We start from the raw sequence: 23,814 nt of genomic DNA, 5'->3' as shown, positions 1-23,814 counted from the left end.
AGACCAAATATATGAAATGTATAAGAACAGTAAGTACACAAACTATTTTATCGATATAAACATAATTTAATAAAATTATTTTAGAGAAAATTGTCTGTCCGAAAAGTATACATAAAAGAATTAGGGACATGCAGCTTTTTGAGGGACAATCTTACAGGGCATAGGGTTTAAATGGTGTGAAGATAACCCTCGGAGAGGTTTAATGGAACTTCCAGACATTAAATTGAATTAAATTTTAAGGCATAAAATAAGACCAATGAAGATAAACTATTTGAATTTGTGTATCTTGATGAAACTTGGATATTTCAAAATGGTTCATTGTGGCACTCTTGGCAAGACGGTAACAAAAAAATTGTAAAGACAACAAAAATTGATGGAAAAAGGTAAAAGTTACAATAGCATTCGATTAAGTTTTTTTGATCATTATATTTATTAATAATTAGTTGCAGATATAGTGCTGGTCGAGAAGGATATTCCATCAAAAACTGTTTGGATATGTGGAAGGAAGCATTGTCAACCATAACACCTTGGGTTTGGATTAGACTCGATTAGACAATAAAAATTGGAACAGATTAGGAAGTAATTGATAAATGGTGGAATTGTGAACATGTTTCAAACAGATTATAAATTTACAGTTTAGTGATTGAATTGGACAATGAGTGGGAAAGTGAAAGTGGCTGAAGGAAACTTTCAGGATATGTGATAATGCTAGAAATTCCTGAGACAGAGTGATGAGAATGTGGAAGTGAAGTGGAAACAACTGAAGGTATGCGCATAATTAATTGGGTTCAAAATTAAACATGAGCATTAGGTTACAACGTATAAGGATAGAATGAATACTAACTGTTTTGTAGAAGTAGTAAATCCATTAGACAGAATTCAGTTATTAGTTTTATGAAGAATGGTGTAGACAGATAGTAGAAGAAATAAAATATACAGTGATACCAAGATGACTTGACAAGTAAACACACCATTGAAGAAAACAAGAACTACACGGAAAAAGTAAATATGCTCTCGAATGAAAGTAAAACACGTTTCTCAGATATACAATTATTAATTAGGTGGATTAGGCCTCCAGGGAGACCACTACATAAAAAAAACGCGCCTAGAAACTCTACCTCATGGATGGTGTGGAAAAGTATAAACTATTATAGCTGTGTCTTAATTGTAGTTTTAAGTCCTCCGATAATATATGTATTAGATTTACTATAATGTTAAAATAAATTATATTTCATAATATTTTTGTTCAATTATTTTATTAGATTAGAATTTTTATGTATGTCAAAGCCAAACTGAACTAAAACTCAGAGTTAATTCAACAACATTGCAATATTTGGACGTCACAAATATCCATGATGTATTACTTAAGAAACTTTGAATAGACTATATATTAATTTAGATTTGTCTTGTTGGTAATTAAATTTTTTTGTATATGTCACATTGGTAGTAGTTAGAATAATACCGTAAATAGATAAATACGTGCAGTAGATAGATTAAATAAGGTTTTTGATTATTGTCATTTAGTTATTATGTACATATTTTATTTTGAAATGTTTTTTTTGTATTGAAAATATAAGTTTTAATTTTTTTGACTTTTAATGAATTTCCTTATTTATTATTTGAAGTCGGTTGAAGTTTTTTTGTTAAAAATACTTTATTTTTTTCTTTTTATTACTTAATAAATAACGCAGTTATTTTATTTAATATTACAATGGGCAGGCCAAGTAAAGGTGCAGCCCGTATGAGAAAAAAATGGGAATAAAGAAACAATGATTGAAAATAAGGAGCGCTTCAGACCTCGTGGTCTGCTACCTAGCCTGGATGATTTGACAAATGTTCTAACTAAACAACCACAAAAGGTTATTGTCTCCGCCGGGAATCGAACCCGCGACCCCCGTTCGAAAGTTAGCGCTTAAAAAGAAAACTGAATGACTTTTGCACTGAACATCTTCCGACTTTCCATCACATCAGCTCAGCAATAACATTATACACAAATATCTGATTATTTTAGATAAAAAATATGTGAAAACTTTGTAGGTGCCTTTTAAATTTCAGCGTCTTCCTCGATCCTGATTTGGGGACCATCTCGGAAGTGCACTCTTTGGAATAAAAAATAATTTTGAAAATCGGCCCACAATTGATGGAGGTATTGGCGAACATACAATAAAAAAATATACAGCCGAACCTCCTCTTTCTTTTGAAGTCAGTTAAAAATACACTCTTGACCAATGTACTCAGACAATTGTCGACAACCTGACGCTAAACATCCATAATGGTGTCCCGGTCTGACTAAATAAATAATAAGAAGCAAATTATTCTTATCAGAGCCGTCATTGTTTATTGTATAGCATCAACGTAAACGGAGACACCAACCCGCCTGCGGATTTCTTGCCCTGGACGATGCGTAATGGTCGCAAACGAAAGAAACGCATACAAATACCACAAATCAAATATATAGTGATCGAACTTGCGACACATCCACGTTTCGCCGTCGTTATCTGCTGGTTAGTCACAAGCGTTTATCGCTGCGTTTTGGGAAAGATTGCATTTTCGCTGTTACTCATGCATGTTTCTCGATGCACAATACAGATCTTACGTTTTTAATCGACCGATTTCAATAGAAATTGTTAGGGTTTGAACTTGACCTTCGAAAAAGCTTTATCCCACCAACAAGATAAACGTTGAGTCAGCAGGATAGTCATTTTGGTTACGTAATAAATGTTTTAATAAGCGTTGGGAACTTTCTACTGAAATGGACTATCGACTATTTCTGTCGGTATTTTTGTTTCGAATGATTTTACTACTTTTTACTATCGACTGTTTTAGTCGTGTACTTTTAGTTACTATTTTCGGTTCTACTAGTTTCATCGTCTGATTTTTAACATAATAATAACATATATATATATATATATATATATATATATATATATATATATATATATATATATGTAACATATACAGTTTTACGATTTTTTGGTAGTTCGTTGTTTGTAAATAACAATACATTGTATAAAGCAGCATCTTATAACGATATTTTTTAAGACTGTTAATGTAATAGGATAAAAAAATTAAAATTGTCAATGATAAATAGTAAAATGCTCTTGACTGGTTTTACGGCAATAATAGGTAATTTTTTTTATCGACTATTTGGCTTCCATCTAACTCTCGCGATTTTTGTTCAGGTCTTTTGATTGTCAAAACTTCTCTCCTAAAATCTTGAAAACAAAATTTAGATTCGAAAGGTTCGAGAAATTATCAGAATCGATTCGAAAAGATTTGAAGAAGTTTTTATAGTAGCAGTTAAATTTCGTAAAAAATATTAACCGTAAAGAGGTGATAAACTATATTCAATATTTATAACTCAACATTCAAGACACAAATACTAACAAAGACATTTGGATAAAAAACTAGTTGAGTGAAATAAATAATTACACTAGGTACTACAAAAATTAAGCAAGGAGTATTTTCAGTGGCATTTACACTTATTGGCGAGAAAACCTATTATATTTTTGGAATGCTCATAAAATATATATTACCTGATTTATGTCAGTTACATTTAAAATATTCTGTTTTACATGCAACATATATCCCCTTAGAATAAGTTTTTTCAAAATCTGGCTAAATTATTAACTCTCAAGAAACTCTTAAGAAATCTTATCATGGAAGAAAAGCTGAACATGTATAATATGAAAATATAATATTTTTGAATAAATCCAGATTTTTACTTTTTTTTAACGTGGCCGAATACATACATCTCTGTCTCGCTTATATTACCATTGGAGAATATAAAGACATTTAAAATTAACTGTTCCAAGCAATTATCTCTGTCCTTTGCTCTCTCACAATGTATACAAGTAAGAATTTGTACATCTTCGCCTGACATCACGAATAAAAAAACTGTCGAACCGTGCATTTCAGTGCTAGTTTTTCGACTGTTTTCAGACGATAGTTCATAACGCTAGTTTTAAACAATTATTGTGCCTGGGGACGACGAGAAAATAAAGAATATCGATATAAAACATAAAATTAAATATTTATTATAAACATTATAAAAAATCTCTTGATTATCTTTAATAGACCTTAAAATAGAAAAAACCAAAAGCAAAAAAATACTTTCTGTTTCTCTGTTTTACAAATCAGTCATTTTGATTAGTATTAGTATGATTCTTATTTTCTCCGATACTCTTAGTTTATTTGATTTTCACCAATCTTTTTAATATGTTGTAAATTATTACTTCAATCATTTTTAGGATATGTTGTTTTCTTAATTTGGTTGTATAGAATGACTTTTTTGTCTGTTATCGTTTTGTATTTTATTTTCCTTCCTCCTTGTGCCGATATTTAAACTTATTTATCCCTTTAAATTCTTGGCTAGCAATTTCTTGTTTTCTCCCAGTGTTTGTGTGTTTATGCTTTTAGCTTACTTTTGCTCATTATAAGTCACAGTTTTTGTGATTCTGTTATAAATTCTTATTCAACATTCTTTAATATTTCGGCTACTACTAATATTTAGTTACTGTAAAGTGTTTGATTTCTTACCTTGGTTTTGGTTTGGATGAAAATCATCTTGTTTGTTTCATTAAATTATAATCAATTATATTATTTTTACATATAAATCATATGAATAATAAATTATGCGCTTGTTATGCAACTCTCATTACTGCAAAATTTTTAAAGGATTTTACAAAAATGATATTATAGTGCGTTGAAAGCTTTCAGTGTCTCATCGGATGCTGTGTGAAACTTATGGCAGTATTGGTTTTTGACGTTTACAACAATACTGGTTTGGACATTTTAAAAGTGGCGAATCTGACGCCGAAGAGATAGAAACGTTCTGGACAGCAAAAAAAAATTAAGACGAGGATTTGAAGACGTTACTCGATGAAACCGTCATTGGGGATTTGGGACTACAATTGATGCGTTTGAGCGAACAAAGATACAAAAATATAATTCTTCAGAGTGACAACGTTCGGCCGCATGTTGCAAAACCGGTGAAAACATACTTGCCGTATTCTTACTAATTTTGATTACCTGTCTGAGCAGCACGATACTTTTTATGAAGATACCGAAAAATTGACAATACATTGCGTCGATTTTTCATCATAAAGCTTCAAATAAAAAAAAAACCTTTAAAACTAAAAAATTATAGTAGTAGAAATTGCTGCAACATCGATCTTACTCCCCATATTTAGCCTCCCCTGACTTCCAAATTTAATCATAGAAAATAATTTGTGACCAAAGCAAATAACTGTGAAAGTGTAACTCAACAGAAATCAAAATAAATTTTAGATCACTAGAACAAACTCATTGCAATTCAGGGAGATTATAATACATATTAAACGACAAAATATATTTGTAATATATCTGTTTGTTTATTCTTTAGCTTAGTGCAGTATCAATTCGATTTCCTGAAATGTGGCTTCAGTGACGCAAACCCAGAAGGCTTTATGTTAATCATAATCTGCAACGGAATTTCATCTTTTATAAATTAATTCTTTGAGTATTCTAGAATTAGTCACAATTTTGTGGAAGCAATAAACCAATGAGTATTTTAATTTTAATAGAAAATAACGTATTAAACGTGTAGTTATAACTGGAAATATTAAATAATTTATTACTTGTTTCAATGAAATAAGTAAAAACAATAGATCCAGGGAAAAATAGTATGATTCCTTATTCACAGATGACGTCTAGTCTGTTACTTGTTTGATATATCGATATTTTCTTTTAAACAAAGATATTTCTTAAAACATTATGAAATTGGTACTTAATATTAAATGTTTGGTGTATTTTAGTATTTAATTTTAAAGCATTACTAAAAAATATCGCAGTTATGACAAAAGAAAATGATATTTTTTAAAAAATATGGAAAACGATATATCTACATATATACAATATATAGTTATATAAAAACAATAGATCCAGGGAAAAATAGTATGATTCCTTATTCACAGATGACGTCTAGTCTGTTACTTGTTTGATATATCGATATTTTCGTTTAAACAAAGATATTTCTTAAAACATTATGAAATTGGTACTTAATATTAAATGTTTAGCGTATTTTAGTATTTAATTTTAAAGCATTACTAAAAAATATCATAGTTATGACAAAAAAAATTGATATTTTTAAAAAAATATGGAAAACCATATATCTATATTTTTTCGCCTACCAATACCCCTGCCTAATCGGTAATGTTCCGCATGGAAAAAGTCTTGACCGGTTCAATCAGAGGTAGCGCTGCGATCGCAACGTGTGATTGGCCAGATTGTTAGAGCAAAAACATGTGATTGGTTCGTTTACGAAAGTGTACGAATATAATCATTTCTAAGTTTGTTGTGGTGGTTTCTAAGTGGTTTTGTTTTAAGTACAGCTATTTTGGACGCCATAAAATAAAAGGAAATCTTCATTTTACGTTGTGCCTATTTTCTGTGTTATAGCATCGTCTAAAGTAAATAATACTAAATTGTCTGGATTAAACATAATACAAATTTATCACCGTCATGATGTGTGTGTTCCAGGAATTTTAGTGAAGGATTCAGAATTGCTTCACGAAGACATCTTAGAGTGTAATATTGACTATCTAATATTGTTTTTACCAGGTACATTTGAAATTATCTATCCATTATATACTTATTACATGTATATATATTTTTTGAATGGCCAATTCCTTATCAAGACATACATATCGTCATATTAATTAATTAAAACATCATATTAAATATTAATTTGAGTAGTAAAAAGTGATAATTAGATTTATATTATAGTATCATCAATTAAAATGTAATTGCTAGATTGAATATCCAGTGAGTTTGAGGAATGAGTGTCCAACTCATTAGAGTCTTTTAAAGAATCTTAATGAATTTATGAAGAAAATGAATATAAAACCAAACAAAACAATATAAATTTGTCATAAATACTTGTGAAAATTTGATCCAATTAAAAAAATTGTTTTTTTGTAGATAATAGAGGAAATGAAAAGAATTATAGAGAAACTGAAACAACAGATTGAGTTTATAAATATATATTAATCCCAGTAAGTATACTACATATTACTATTACAAAATTAATTGAAACACGCAACTAAAATTAAAATATGAATAAATTAATGATATTATATTCCAGAATAACAGCAACAAAATCACCAGAATAAGGTGGTGTTCAAAGCTAGGGTATGTATTAGTCAATGATCATAGTGATTATTTAAAAACATTACTTGTAGGCATGCACAGTTGATAAGAATATATAAGGAATGGGTACTAATACTATGGCAGACAATATTGTACATCTTTGCAGTATATAATGTAACTAGCAACATAGCGGCCCGCTCCGACTTTGCACGGGCATAAAATATATATGCCTATGTCACTCAATGAAAACATGATTAAAATCGATCCAGTATTAAATTTGGAGTAAAACAATTCCTCTTCCCCTATACTTACTATGAAGATTTCCTGCTATCTTTGGAATATCTAAATTCATACAGTTTTTATTACATTACACATTTTTAAACGCAAATTTTAAATTTGTAATATCTCCGAAAATATTTGTTTAATTTACATGCTGTAAGGAACCATATTGATCTATATTAATTGCACACTGTATTTAAGGTACTTAATTCGATAAGGATTAATGCCGTATTGCTTAAAATAGCTTCGTAAATAAGCCATTTTCTCACGTAAAAAGTAAACAATAAAAATGGTTAATGTGGGTTATCCCTAAAAGATAAACATATACCATCGCGGACTTTTTTGTAGACCTTTTTATGGTGTACAATACTGTAGTACATTAATTTGATCTAACTCGTAGGGTTAGGCAGCGTTTTTGCTAATTGCTAAATAAGCCTAAAAAAATAGGTTAATTTACGACATCACGTTAGAAACCTCTAAAATTAGCAATGTTGCCTTAGTATATTATGCATGTATTATACATATAAACCTTCCTCTTGAATCATTCTATCTATTGAAAAAAACCGCATTAAAATCCGTTGCGTAGTTTTAAAGCTTTAAGCGCACATAGGGATATAGGGACAGAAAAGGCGACTTTGTTTTATACTATGTAGTGATGTAATGCATGTAAAATACAGATGCTACTAGATGAGAAATATAAAGTTAGAAGATAATAATACAGACATATAAGGTAACTGCAACATACTAGTAAAAATGCTAAAAAAAAACTAGCAATTAGCTATTTTAAAAGCATTTATTTACTTAAAAAAATCTATTTTGTATGAGTTTCCAACTCATTACAGCTCTTCAAAGAATCTTAATCAATTTATAATGAAAATGAACATGACAGCGATAGATATCTGTTATTTTGAAAGATATCATCAAACAGTACAGTACATCTATTAATATATATTTAAATCTTGAAAAATCCTCTCAAAGGCCCCCTCAAGATTTGAAAACACTATATAAATATTAAAGATTTTCACACATCTGTTACTTGAATTAAAGTTATATATCAAATATTTTTCTGATCTTATATTGAACATATAATTTTTAAGTTATTCTCTTTAGTCTTGTAAATCAATCTGACTAGCGGTAATAAATGTATTAATTTAATTTAAAAAAAAACAAAAAATTGCAACGACTTATTAATTGAGATGCAACAAACTTAATTATATTAAATAAACTAGTTGTGGCCGAATACGCATCGCCATGGCTCAGGTTGAATGGAAAAGAAAGAAAAGAGAAAGCGCACGTTTTGTATGTTTAATTTCAAAATGCTTGTGGGTATACAACATTTTTTTACCGTCCCACTGCCTGTGCGATTATAGAGATTGCTTGGTCTGACGACTCTAGAACACGCAACATATAATTGTCTTGTATATAATTGGATATTTAACATCTTAATATATTGATTTAAAATTATCGAAAATATATAAAAACTCACGGTGATTATAATGCTTTTTGTCGACGAACACACACCCCGAGAGCAAGTTTCGCCTAAACTCTATCCACGACCACAATTTCAAAATCATAATTATTTTTGTCGCCATAGAGAAATAAACATCATGTTAGACAAAAAGCAAAACACATTAGAACCAAAATAAAACAACTATACTGGTTAGTCGGAAGATACTCTCAACTTGATCTAAAATCAAAAAGCTTGATTTATCAGTCAATCATAAAGCCAATTTGGACCTATGGGGTGCAAATATGGGGTTGCACTAAAAATATAAAAAAAATCAATTAGTCATCCAACGCTGTCAAAACAAGGTTCTTCGATTGATTACCAATGCCTATCGCTACGTAACCAAAGAAGAACTGCACGATGATTTGGAAATCAAATGGATTTGCGAAGTTAGCTAAGATTTCGCATTGAAACATGAAAGAAGATTACTAAATCATACTAACGTGGAAGCAGTACAACGGCTGGACAGCGCGCAGGATGTCAAGAGATTGAAGCGAACCAAACCAGACGTACTTATATAAAGTGTACACCTTTAGTGTAAACTATAGCTTAAGTTATTATAATTTTATAATTGAGGAATACATATTCTTCGCACTCGTCTTGCTTGTGAATTAGTCCAAGCAATGAAATGTAGTAATAAATTAATTTATAATTAAGATTGTACTAAGCGTATCTAATAAAGATGTTATAAAAAAAAGATAAATAATCATAAATACTGCAATTTTAAGGTCAACCACTAATAGTAATAAGTCACTTGAAAAGTTCCCGGCCTACCATAGTAAAACATATTTTTTGGCAAAATTAGTTCTTTTTTAATCAACATAATTCCCTTCAAGGATGATACACTGGTTATAGCGACCCTCCAACTTTTCGATACCATTTTTATAGTGCGATTTGTCCTTTGCTTCAAAATAGGCCCCAGTTTCGGCGATCACCTCTTCATTCGACGAAAATTTCTTCCCAGCGAGCATTCTTTTGAGATCTGAACACAGGAAATAGTCACTGGGGGCCAGATCTGGAGAATACGGTAGATGAAGAAGCAATTTGAAGCCCAATTCATGGATTTTTGACGCGGTACATTGTCTTGGTGAAGCACAACTTATACACAGATGTAATAATCGCTGAAAAAGTGAGCTCGCGCGGCACCCACTTTGCACAGAGCTTTCTCATACCCAAATATTCGTGAATGATATGATGTACACGTTCAGTTGATATCTTTAGAGTGTCTGCTATTTCATTCAATTTAAATTTACGGGTCATTCAAAATCATTTGGTGGATTTTTTATTTCAACTGTATTTTTTCCTTCAACAGCCGAACATAGAACCTCCTCCTTTTTGGATGCCGGTTAAAAAGTAGTCGATTACTAAACAGTCGATAGTTCCCAACGCTAATTTAAATCTTGAAAAATCCTCCTAAGGGCCTCCTTAATAATTGAAAATACTATATAAATATTAAAGATTTTTTAAAATTTGTAAACTAGAATTCCCCCTAAAACTAATATGATTTACTTATTGGGCTTGTAAGTAGCTATTTATTTTATTTATATTAGATATTTTAATCAACAAAATATATTCGAAACCATAAAATCGTATATACCATAAAGATAAACAAATATTATCTAACGACGCAGTAGATTTCCTTCTTTTAATCTTGCTGCAACCGCTCAGACAATGCACAGCTCGGTCCAAAGTGACCTAATCATATCGCTAGAATAGCACGACGCACACGATAGGAAAAGCGAGAAATGCAACTGCAGCTTGTCTTGACGCCGACTAAGCAAAAGTCCGCAGCTCTCGATAAAAATCCGAAAACCCTTTGTTTATAATAATGGAACGTTTTCTTCAAAACGCAACATTAAATATACTGCCATATTATTTTGCTATTTTCAACGTTCAAAGTCGATGAAAAACTTCTACACCCAAGGTGCTGGTAAAGGTCAATACATACCAAAACTAAAGCTAGAATGGTAATACTGTCATTCTTTTAAAGTAATTGTCTATCAAGTTACAAAATGACACAACAATATAGAGATTTATTTTTAAAATTAGGACCAAGGTTTACTATTGGAGGGGACTTTAATGTTCACATGCAGCTTCGGGTTCACGATTAATAACACCTGGAAAAGGAAACGAATTACTCGCAACTATTAATATTATAAATTGTAACTATCACTCAGGGCGCGAACCGACTTAATGGTCCACCGTTACTAATAAAGTGTCAGACATATTAAACTTTTACATTTCGAAAGGCATCAAATCAAATATAAATCGAAAGCTTGTGCGAACTATCACCTGATCACATTCTAGTATTGGTTACATGCAAGGTTTATATGCAAGGCTCAAAAGCATGGACGACCTTGAGCAACAAACCCAAAATATAATTGAACAAATTCGGTCTGCTGCAAAAGAAGCCGCCCTGACATCAAGAGAGAAATTAGAATATATGGTAAATTACCCCATTGAAATAAACAAATTGATAAGAAATACGAAAAGCCAGAAGATTATGGCACAGAACCAGAAAAGCTGCAGACAAAACAATATTTAATAGAATTAGTAATCAGAAAAATCAAAAGATTAAAGAATATAAACAGAGTTGTTTCGAAAAATATATTGAAAAGTGAACTAAGCTCGGAAGCAGACAAAGATTGCTCGCTATGGAAAGCAACTCGGACATTTAGAAGACCGACTGTTAAAGAATCTACAATGCAACCCAAACAAATCCTAGTTAATCAGTCCGATGTAGCTGCAAATCTGATTGCTCCAGTGGAAGTTGCCACAGAAATTGACTTCAACCTATAAAGGCTCCTGGAATCGATGGTATTTTACCTTAGTTATTGAAAGAGCTGGTACTAAAAGCAATCAATAGGTTGATATACAGATTTAATGCCTGTTCGAGACTGAAGCATGTTCCGGAATGTCTTAAGTTTGCTCGAAACCTGACAAACCGGCAGAGCAATTTGGATCTTACAGACCTATTTCGCTACTACTTGCGATATTAAAATTATTTAAGAAATTGGTATTAAAACGTATTAGACAATTTATAGAAATTTACAGTTTGGATTTTGAAATCACCACTCGACAATTGACAAAGCACAGAGTGACAGCATTTGTTGAAAAGAAATACTGCCTTGTGATATTCCTGGACGTCTCACAGGCTTTTGACCGGGTAGGTCATTTGGGATTAATATATAAAATGAGCATATTACTCTACCGCGGAATTTAATTGTAACATACCTGTTTGCAAGAAAAGAAAGTGTCTGCATGAAGAGGCACTCTCAACAATTAAAACTTCCATACAGGGTAGTACCTTGGAACCACTGTATCTGCTCTATACTGCTGATATCCCAACAACAAAAGAAACAGTACTTGGAACATTTGCCCACGACACAGTTATCATGACAAGATATATCTCGGCCTAAGGCTGTAGAAAAAGTACTAGTAACAGTCAACAAGATCTACAAATGACCGAGAAACTGGAAAACACAGCTTAATAGCTTCAAATCTGTCCATGTAAAATTTATCGTGGACTGATAATTCGTTTTGTCGCCCACCATATTTTTTTGGGCCTCATAAAACCAATTCAAATTGTCGCCATGTTCTTTTCGATTTTGCTTCTTCGAGTTAATTGAATGATATTGATATGAAGGATACGAAGTTTTAATAGAACCGTGTTGTGTTTAAACAATTTAATTATTTTATTAGACATGTATTGGTTATCTAGTCCCTTGTTTCGGTCTTTCTTCCTATTAATGTGGCGATTTAAAATCAACCAATATCAGCCACATTTATGCCTGATCTCATGTATTTTATGTTTCAACTAGCGACCCGCCCCGGCTTCGCACGGGTGCAATGCTGATACTAAATTAAATACACTACAGAAAAAATATGAACGTTGTATATAAAAACATAGCGGCCCGCTCCGACTTTGCACGGGCATAAAATATATATGCCTATGTCACTCAATGAAAACATGATTAAAATCGATCCAGTATTTTTGGTTCATTCATTACTGCGCTTGGCCTGCACGCATTAAATTTGGAGTAAAACAATTCCTCTTCCCCTATACATACTATGAAGATTTCCTGCTATCTTTGGAATATCTAAATTCATACAATTTTTATTACATTACACATTTTTAAACGCAAATTTTAAATTTGTAATATCTCCGAAAATATTTGTTTAATTTACATGCTGTAAGGAACCATATCTTATATATAAAAATGAATCGCAAAATGTGATGGTAAGCGCATAACTCAACAACGCCTGGACCAATTTGGCCAAATCTTTTTTTAAAATGTTCGTTGAAGTTCAAGGATGGTTTCTACGGCGAGAAAAATTAGAATTATTGCTGGAAAAACCCTAAAAAAATCCCTTTTTGTTTGAATTTGTTTCGTGTATCAGTTGACAATTCATCTGTCATCTGTCAAAAGTCATCTGTAACAGACAACTTTTTTTTTAAATTTGATATGACTTGAACTCAAATCCTTTTAAGCCGTACGAATTGTTTTATTTATTTAAAATTTTTTATTTATTTAAAATTTAATTCAAATTTTAAATAAATAAAATAATTCGTACGGCTTAAAAGGATTTGAGTTCAAGTCATATCAAATTTAAAAAAAAAAGTTGTCTGTTACAGATGACTTTTGACAGATGACAGATGAATTGTCAACTGATACACGAAACAAATTCGTATATCGTGTTTTGTGCAGAGTGTTTAGTTAGTTAGTGTTTGTTTAGTTCGTGATTAGTGAAAAAATAATTTATATTTGATATGCCTCCTATAAGACGAAGCAATTTAGGTAGAAGAACCAGAAATGCTATAAACCAAGCTAATTACCGATATAATCGTATTGCAAAAGAACGTGACGACGGAAATGAACGTGAAAGAATTCGGATATCACAAACGCGTGAACCGCGAGCGCGACGTTCAACTAATAATCGCGCAAGTTTGAATCGAGCTGCTTTCAGTTACGATGTGTCAATTGACTACAGTAACTACCAATGTGTTGTTATTGGTTCTATGAACTTGGTTTGCTCACACTGTAAGGCATTAAAATACAAAAACGAAGCCAATGGATTGTGTTGCGCAAATGGTAAAGTGAAATTGATACCATTGGATCCACCACCAGAACCATTGTACTCATTGGTTTCAGGAATAGGAACAGATTCTATACACTTTTTGACACATATTCAACAATATAACAATTGCTTTCAAATGACTTCATTTGGGGCAACAAATGCAGTTCGGGAAAATTTTATGCCAACTTTCAAGGTATGTATTATAGCAGTTAATCATAATTATTTTAGCGAACAAAATTTTCTGTCACCAAAGTTAAGATGTGTTACTAATCTTCAATTTCTTAATCATTACGAAATATATCACTTAGTCATCATATTATATGGTGATTCAGTTTCAGTGACACTTTTATTATATTTTATAATTGATAGATATTAGTTAAAACTAAATATATACTTTTTAAGATCAAATATTATTTAAGTTTGATCACTGACAATCCATTAATTTATACCACACCATAATATTTTTTTTATTTACAGATACAAGGGCAAATATATCACAGAGCAGGTTCACTGTTACCAGTGTCAGATAGCGACAACAAATTCCTGCAAATTTATTTTATGGGCAATTCACCACAAGAAATTGATCTGCGTTGTGCACATAACAATTTAGTAAAAAGGTCTATTGTAGAACAATTACAAAATTTATTTCATCAACGCAATCAATTGATTATATTGTTTAAAACTGCCCTGGATCTGATGCCATCCGATAATCACAAAATTGTAATCAGAGCTGATAAAACACCTGCAGGTCAACATACAAGACGTTTTAATGCACCAACTATTGATGAAGTTGCTATCGTTGTAGTTGGAGAAAACTTGGAATCCCGTGATATTGTTTTACATCGTCGGAATGATCAATTACAACGTATAAAGGAAACACACCGCTCATATGATGCACTGCAATATCCCATTATATTTTGGCAAGGTGAAGATGGCTACGATTTCTCAATAAAAATGATAAATCCCATTACAGGTAACTAAAATATTAGTTTAGCTATGGCGATAATATCTCAGTCACTATATTATGTATTTTAATTTTATATTTGAATGTTATTAAAACAAAATCTGTTTACAGGTTCTGAAACCAACAAAAAAGTCAGTTCAATGAACTATTATTCATACCGCCTAATGATTCGGGAAAATGAAGATAATCACATATTGAAATGTCGCCGATTATATCACAAATATGTTGTTGACATGTATGTTAAAATTGAAACGGAGAGATTAACATTCATCAGGTTGAATCAAACCAAACTCCGATCTGAAGAGTATATTCACCTTCGAGATGCGATTAATACTGATGGAAATGCACAGAATGTCGGTCGGATGACTATTCTTCCAGCAACATACATCGGAAGCCCTCGGCATATGCACGAATATGCTCAAGATGCCATGTCGTATGTTCGTCATTATGGTACAGCAGATTTGTTCATCACATTTACATGCAATCCGCAATGGATAGAAATTAAGCAGGAGTTATTCCCTGGGCAATCACCCATTGATCGTCATGATATTACAGCCAGAGTCTTTAGACAAAAGTTGAAATCTTTAATGAATTTCATCGTAAAACATAATATGTTTGGTGAGACACGCTGCTGGATGTATTCTGTGGAGTGGCAGAAACGAGGATTGCCACATGCACACATTTTGATTTGGTTGGTTGAAAAGATAGGGCCAAATGAAGTTGATGCAGTGATATCAGCTGAAATCCCTAATGTACAAGTAGATCCTGGATTGCATGAGGTAGTTATCAAAAACATGATACATGGTCCCTGTGGAACTCTTAATCAAAATTCACCGTGTATGATGGATGGTAAATGTTCAAAACGATATCCACGGACATTAATATCGGAAACAATTACTGGTAATGACGGTTATCCATTGTATCGTCGCAGATCGACAACAGACAATGGAAAATCAACAATTGTCGAATTAAATCAACAAGATATTGAAATAGATAATCGTTGGATTGTTCCATATTCACCCATTTTATCAAAGACATTCAAAGCACACATCAACGTTGAATCTTGCCATTCAGTGAAATCGATTAAATACATTTGCAAATATGTAACCAAAGGGAGTGATATGGCTGTGATTGGAATTGGTGCAGAGAATTCTAATGATGAAGTTATCCAATACCAAATGGGCCGCTATGTTAGCAGTAATGAAGCAGTTTGGCGAATATTTTCTTTTCCTATTCATGAGAGACACCCTTCTGTTGTTCACTTAGCTGTACATTTAGAAAATGGACAAAGAGTGTATTTTACAGCACAGAACGCAGTAGAAAGAGCTGCTCAGCCACCATCTACTACATTAACCAGTTTTTTTGAGACATGCCAAAACGATGATTTCGCACAAACATTGCTATATTCTGAAATGCCAAAATATTATACCTGGAATCAATCCTCAAGGAGATTTATACGACGGAAACAAGGAAAACCAGTTCCAGGATATACAGATGTATATTCCACCGATGCGATTGGCCGGATTTATTCAGTACATCCAAGCAATGATGAATGTTTTTATTTACGACTGCTATTAGTCAATGTACGTGGCCCAACATCATTCCAACAGTTACGAACTGTTGATGGTGAATTGTGTGGATCCTACAGAGAAGCCTGTCAACGTTTGCAATTGCTTGAAAATGACGCTCATTGGGATCAAACTCTCAATGATGCTGTAATATCATCACACGCTCATCAAATACGAACATTGTTTTCTATAATCATATCTACATGCTTCCCATCAAACCCAATTGATTTGTGGATGAAGTACAAAGATTATATGTGTGATGATATTTTGTATCAAATACGGAATAGAATGGGAAATCCAAATATACAAATCAGTGAAGAAATTTACAATGAAGCATTGATTTCAATTGAGGACATGTGCTTGATAATGTCAAACAAACTATTAATTCAATTAGGCCTGACCGCGCCCAATCGTCCAATGCATGACGCTTTTAACCAAGAGTTGCATCGAGAAAGACTGTATGATCTCAACGCTTTGAAAGAATTAATTCAAACAAATCTTCCACTGTTAAATGAACAACAGAAGTATGTATTTGAAACTCTTATGAAAGTAACAAATGATGAAACTGGAGGGATTTACTTCTTAGATGCACCTGGTGGTACAGGAAAAACTTTTTTGATTTCATTAATATTAGCAACAATTCGCTCACAAAATAAAATTGCACTTGCACTCGCTTCGTCGGGAATCGCAGCAACTTTGCTTGAAGGTGGTCGAACAGCCCATTCAGCACTAAAATTGCCATTAAATATGCAAAGCAATGAAACTCCAACCTGCAACGTTTCGAAGAACTCTGCAATGGCAAAGGTTTTGCAGCAATGTAAATTGATTGTTTGGGATGAATGCACGATGGCACATAAAAAATCTTTGGAGGCTTTAGACAGAACCTTAAAAGATCTACGTAGCAATAATAACCGATTTGGTGGTGCAATGCTTTTATTAGCAGGAGATTTTCGTCAAACATTGCCAGTGATTCCACGATCAACGCCAGCTGATGAACTCAATGCATGTCTAAAGTCCTCCAATTTGTGGAAACATGTCAAAGTACTTCATTTAAGCAAGAATATGCGTGTCGAGTTGCAAAATGACCAATCTGGAAACATTTTCTCTAAACAACTCATTGACATTGGTAATGGCAAATTTCCTATAGACATGTTGACTGGCTGCATTAACTTTCCTCAAAGTTTTTGTCAGTTAACTCGATCAAAAGATGAACTTATTCAGAAGGTGTTTCCAGATGTTTCTCAAAATTACAGAAACCATGATTGGTTGAGCGAACGAGCTATACTGGCTGCAAAAAACATAGATGTAAATGAATTAAATTTCAAAATTCAAGAACAAATTACAGGCGAATTGAGGATATATAAATCAGTTGATTCGGCTACTAATCAAGATGATGTAGTCAACTATCCACCGGAATTTTTAAACTCGCTGGATTTGCCAGGATTGCCACCTCACAATCTTCAATTGGTTGGATCGGTGGTTATAATGTTGCGAAATATCAACCAACCGCGTCTTTGCAACGGTACACGGTTAGCGATAAAAAAATTACTAAACAATGTGATAGAAGCAACTATACTCAAAGGAAAGTATAAAGGAGAAGATGTTCTCATACCGCGCATCCCAATGATTCCGACTGATGTGCCATTTGAGTTTAAACAACTACAGTTTCCAGTGCGGCTTGCTTTTGCTATGACTATAAACAAGTCCCAGGGGCAAACATTAAGTGTTTGTGGTATTAATCTAGAAAACCCATGTTTCTCACATGGTCAATTGTATGTTGCCTGTTCCCGTGTTGGAAAACCATCAGATTTGTTTATCTATGCGCCAGGTAATCAAACAAAGAACATCGTATACCACAAAACACTACAATGATAATAATAATAATAATTATGATTCACATGATTAACAATAAAGCGATTACTTACTTTTCAATCCTTATATATGTTTTATTTAATTATTTTTTATTCACAACGCCCTATCACCAGGGTGATGGTTCTGTTCAGGAGAATTTTTTAAAATACGTAGGCACAAAAACTGCCACATTACAAATCTTTTTGACAGGACGAAGTCTGTCGGGTCAGCTAGTTGATCTATATTAATTGCACACTGTATTTAAGGTACTTAATTCGATAAGGATTAATGCCGTATTGCTTAAAATAGCTTCGTAAATAAGCCATTTTCTCACGTAAAAAGTAAACAATAAGAATGGTTAATGTGGGTTATCCCTAAAAGATAAACATATACCATCGCGGACTTTTTTGTAGACCTTTTTATGGTGTACAATACTGTAGTACATTAATTTGATCTAACTCGTAGGGTTAGGCAGCGTTTTTGCTAATTGCTAAATAAGCCTAAAAAATAGGTTAATTTACGACATCACGTTAGAAACCTCTAAAATTAGCAATGTTGCCTTAGTATATTATGCATGTATTATACATATAAACCTTCCTCTTGAATCACTCTATCTATTGAAAAAAACCGCATCAAAATCCGTTGCGTAGTTTTAAAGATTTAAGCGCACATATGGATATAGGGACAGAAAAGGCGACTTTGTTTTATACTATGTAGTGATAAAGAAAATTACAATTCGACATCATTGGGCCTTCTGATCTTCTAAAACCGCACTTACTGTATATACAAATTTTCCTTTGATCGCTACTTCATTAATCTAAACGGTGTTGGTGAACTCTAACACGTTCTGCTTTTTGTAAATCTATCAAGTGATGAAAAAGAAATCAACATTTGACCTTTCTCAAACGGTTATATAATATTGATCTTACAACGTTCCAATATTACGTTTGGGCTTTAATAATGAGACAATTAGTTCAGTTATCCTGTTCCATCTCGTGTCAATACTCGCGTTGCAACCTTATTCTCCGAACCAGATCATTTTCAATATTTGCTCATGCACATCCACATTCATATCTTGAGATCATAGTAAATTAATTGAATTATTTCTAAAACATTAATCTGACACTGATAAAAGCTGCACAAAAACAACAATGTTTTTGTATGGTAAACTAATGTTTTCTATTCTCAATTAATGTAAGTTAAAAACTGGCAATGTTGAGCTCCATTTTCCTGATGATGGTTCAGAAGGGTGGATCAAAATATACCAAGATTCGCAGTACGTGTAGTAATTGATGTGTTTAGAGGGGAAAGAATTATGCGATTGTGACGTTAAGAAAACGCGTTTCTGTAAAATTCGCGGAGTCTCGAGGTTCCCAGAATTTTTGAGGTCAGCCTAGTTTATCTATGTTCCATCTGCTTATTATCAGAGCGGGGTAAATTGCGATATACTTGGCGCCTGGTGTCTGTTTGCCCTTTATCTTCAATATATTCCTGAAATAAGTTGTGTCGTCGACATGTATTTCGTCTTATTATTAGGTTCTACCCCAAAAAATGCATACATATAATCTGATCGAAAATTTTACAACCATACAATGCAAAATGAAATTAATTAAACGAGCAGTTCTACCCTATTCGACATATTGCCAGACAATGTTCGTTCCGATTGTCACTTGTTCTAGTCGATGTCACATAATCTGCCTAATACTTATCATCATCATCATCATCAATCTATCTCCGGAAAATCACCAAATACTAAAACCTACGTGAAAATTGGGCAAGCAGCAATCAAGAAAAAGCTGAAGCATTTGCTGACCATCTAGAAAAAAACCGTCAAACCAGACGAATCTCATGTTGGGTATAATTTGCCGAAGCAACCAAAATTACAAAGTTGATATCAGTCCAAAGAAATCACCAGGACAATTGCTGCACAAATTACCAAGAAAGGCAATTCTCACCAACTTGATCAATACAGCATTTCGGCTAAAAAATGTCCCAGACCTTTGGAAATTGAGTGAAATTATCACGGAAACCTGGAAAATCACCAAAGGAAATAAAAGCCTATAGATCTATCTCACTGTTATATGTGTATGTCAAGGTTTTTGAAAAACTCCTGTCAAAAACCGAATATAGGCCGAAAAACCATAATATCTACATACATCAGTTTGGGTTTGTTAAGAAACATTCGACTATTGACCAGGTCCATAGAATAGCAGATGCAATTGGAAAAGCCTATGAAGGTAAAAATGTACGTTCAGTTATATTCTGAGATGTAGCACAAACCTTCGATAATAACGGCCTTGTTCGTAACCCGAAATATTAATGTTACCGAAACAATACAGTGGGCTATTAAAATATTACATTACAGTCAGAATGTTTTTAGTCAAACATGAGGAAGCAGCCTATTCAACAATAAAAAAAACCTAAAACAGGTGTACTACAAGCGTATTGTGGCCAATCCTTTGCCTAACAGGTCAATTGAAAAGTCTCAGGTCTGACACATAGATGGCGCTACTAGAATTAAATCCATATATTTTTTTAATTAGCCCTAACCTTCAAAAGATGCGTGTATAAATTTGACCGATGGCGGATCATTAGTTTGTGAATTATAGCATTTTGAATGAAGCAACTTTTGTTATTGTGAAAAAATGGATAAAAAGGAATTTCGCATGTAGGTAAAATATTGCTTTTTGAAGGGAAAAAATACAGTTGAAGCAAAACAGATCCGGGCGTTGCCCTAGGAAAATCAAGCATCAAGGATTGGTATGCTAAGTTTAGAAGTGGTGAAATGAGCACCGAAGACGGCGAACGCAGTGGACGCCCAAAAGAGGTTGTTACCGATAAAAACATTTAAAAAATCCACAAAATAATTTTGAATGGACGTAAATTGAAATTGAATGAAATAGCAGACACTCTAAAGAATCAACTGAACGTATACATAATATCACTGACGAATATTTGGGTGTGAGATAGCTCTGTGCAAAGTGGGTGCGGAGCGAGCTCACTTTTGGCCAAAAAAAAAACGACAAATTGATGATTCGGAGTAGTGTTTGAAGATGATCAAGCGTAATTAACTCGAGCTTTTGCGTCGATATATGACAATTGATGAAACATGGCTTCATAATTTCATTCCGAAGTCCAATCGACAGTCATCCAAGTGGACTGCATACGATGAACCCGCTCCAAAGCGTGAGAAAAAGCAACAGTCGGCTAGCAAGGTTATGGTGTCTGTATTTTGGGATGCGTATGGAATAATTTTCATTGGCTACCTTGAAAAAGGAAGGACCATCAACTGCGTCTATTACATAGCGTTATTGGACAGTTTGAGGGACGAAATCGTCGAAAAACGGCCGCATTTTAAGAAAAAGAAAGTGCTGCTTCACCAATTGACAATGCACCGTGTCACAAGTCAGCGAAAACAATGGCAAAAATCATCCACTCATGTCCCCTCATCCGCAGTATTCTCCAGATCTGACCCTCAGCGACTATTTCCTGTTCTCAGATCTCAGAAGAATGCTCGCTGGGAAGAAATTTTCGCCGAAACTGAGGCCTATTTTGAAGCAAAGGACAAATCGAACTACAAAAATGATATCGAAGAGTCGGAGAGTCGCTATAATCAGTGTATTACCCTTGAAGGGAATTATGTTGAATAAAAAAAAACTAATTTTGCCAAAAAATGTGTTTTACTATGGTAGGCCGGATACTTTTCAATTGACCTGTTAGATATATAACTAGATTTAAGTCATTGTAAAGACAAAATGTAAGTTAGTCGGTAACGACTAGTAATAATGTAATTTTTTAAAAATCATCGATCTATAACTACCAATACTTGAGAAGAGAGTTTATATATTAGCCAATATGCTGATGATACCTTAACTATTCCGGTCTCGGATAATGTTAAGACTCCGATTTTACATATCGTCCTCTATGGTCTTGATGAATGCCTTTTTCGAAGCTGTTCGCGGCTTCTCTCACTTAAAAGGTCGATTTCACACACAGCAGGCTGTGAGGAATTCGTCCATCATTCACTTGCCAGGCGTCACCAAACCACTGTAATCTGGGTCACTGGATTTGTTACTCAGCTATGCACTGATTCTCGTATATTTATAGAATAACTTTATTTGTGACACAATTTCATAGAGAAACAAGTAGAACTTGTCATAAGCATCGCATCTGAAAGACTTAAGCTTAAGCGTCTTTTATTTTATTGCTACGGGCATACTTTCAACGTGGAATTCACCGATCTACATTGCTCTAAGGGCATGACTCAAGTTTCCTCACTTGTATGCTATATACAGCTTTTGAAGCACCGTGATTGTATTTCTTGACTGTTTCTTTACGCCAATTGACACGAGCATCATTTTAAGCTTCTGCAAAATTATGCGGGATCCAACGTGAATAAATATTGTCTCTCAGGTAAATGTTCTTGCAATATGTTATTGCTGCTCGTTATACTTATGCCTAAGGATGACTCGATCTCACAATAAGCTATATGACGATCCTGTAATATCATTTCGGGCACAGCATCAATGTTTTCTGACGCAAGAACGTTTCACCTAGGATGGGGTTTCATCGCCAAAATGGTTGTCAAAAATCACAGCACGAAAATGTTCATCCATTTTTTCATCCAGATAAAATCATTGTACACAAACAACACAAAGAGTGCTCAGATGACAAAAACGTTCTGAAGAAGGTTATGGTTTTGTCAAAGCACTCAATTGCGAAGGACTGGCTTTCCAATATTTAACCAAGTTGTTTGCAAACCTATCATACTCAGCAATCAAATAAATATTCGTACAAGCTGATATTCGAAAACTAATGGCTAACGCAAAGTTTTTAAGAGTCAGAACTTTCTCGGAATATAATATGTAAGTAGTATAATATATATGATATAATCGACAATTTGTTGCAAAATACATTTTCTGCATTCACATCTTGATTTTTTCTCGCAAACTTAGGCTACACCAAGATACAGCGAAGATCGAATGGCTTTGGGAAGAAGATATGATGGCAATTACTGTCTGAACGCAATACGTGTAAAAGATCCCAAGCAGTATAAAAGAGTCAGTTCAACGTCTGTTCTTTTTAATTCAATAAATGGACGTTGATGATCAAAAATAGCAAAATAATGAATTTAGCAAATATTTCGTCAACTAGAACCAATTAAAAAAACGGATAAGCTGCTGATTTGTATCCAGCCCCCCAATTTATAAAGAGCTTTTGGTTGCTCAAGTCCAAAACCGTACATACTTACGTAATAATCGGGTTTTAGTCAAAAACTAGGCTTGGAACAGGAAGACCAATTTCATCATTAAATTTCAAGTTTACACAAATCAATTTGTTTAATTTGAAGTCCCTCAAGTCAAAAGAGCAAATGAGCGAAAGAAAGCTTTTTTAGCATTTTAGGTCTTGAAATAATTAGTTTGGTGGGGGTTTTGGTC

General features: G+C 33.1%; 2 protein-coding genes and 1 long non-coding RNA gene across 5 annotated transcripts in view; 2 read left to right on the top strand and 1 right to left on the bottom strand.

Moving 5' to 3' along the window:
* Window positions 1–23,814, bottom strand: part of LOC143193850 (uncharacterized) — an 82,422-nt gene that overhangs the window by 44,072 nt on the left and 14,536 nt on the right. The window lies entirely within an intron of this gene.
* Window positions 240–1,139, top strand: LOC143193346 (uncharacterized). Of its 3 annotated transcripts, XR_013004993.1 has the most exons (5): window positions 240–383; window positions 450–579; window positions 636–766; window positions 855–1,002; window positions 1,062–1,139. It is a non-coding gene; the product is annotated as an uncharacterized LOC143193346 (long non-coding RNA). The 3 variants fall into 3 exon arrangements; XR_013004991.1 differs by having other exon boundaries at window positions 240–579; XR_013004992.1 differs by having other exon boundaries at window positions 240–579; window positions 1,043–1,139.
* On the top strand, window positions 14,422–22,933 carry LOC143192658 (uncharacterized). The gene is made up of 5 exons (XM_076398134.1): window positions 14,422–14,966; window positions 15,069–16,154; window positions 22,376–22,471; window positions 22,514–22,656; window positions 22,790–22,933. The coding sequence occupies exons 1-5, from the start codon at window positions 14,552–14,554 to the stop codon at window positions 22,931–22,933; spliced, it is 1,884 nt and encodes a 627-aa protein (XP_076254249.1). The 5' UTR covers window positions 14,422–14,551.

The sequence above is a fragment of the Rhynchophorus ferrugineus genome, unplaced genomic scaffold, assembly GCF_030347505.1.
Source record: "Rhynchophorus ferrugineus isolate W39M unplaced genomic scaffold, kcgeb_rfMv2 rfM3, whole genome shotgun sequence".
NCBI classification, from domain to species: Eukaryota; Metazoa; Arthropoda; class Insecta; order Coleoptera; family Curculionidae; genus Rhynchophorus; species Rhynchophorus ferrugineus.
The sequence above is the reverse complement of the archived record's forward strand: the minus strand, read 5'-3'. Positions and strand labels throughout refer to the sequence as shown.

Coding starts and splice junctions, on each gene's coding strand:
- LOC143192658 (XM_076398134.1), top strand. CDS start 14,552: ATGGGCAATTCACCACAAGAAATTGATCTGCGTTGTGCACATAACAAT. Junction 16,155..22,375: donor AATGGGCCGCTATGTTAGCA/GTAATGAAGCAG, acceptor CACACACAGCAG/GCTGTGAGGAATTCGTCCAT. Junction 22,657..22,789: donor TGACTCAAGTTTCCTCACTT/GTATGCTATATA, acceptor ATTGTCTCTCAG/GTAAATGTTCTTGCAATATG.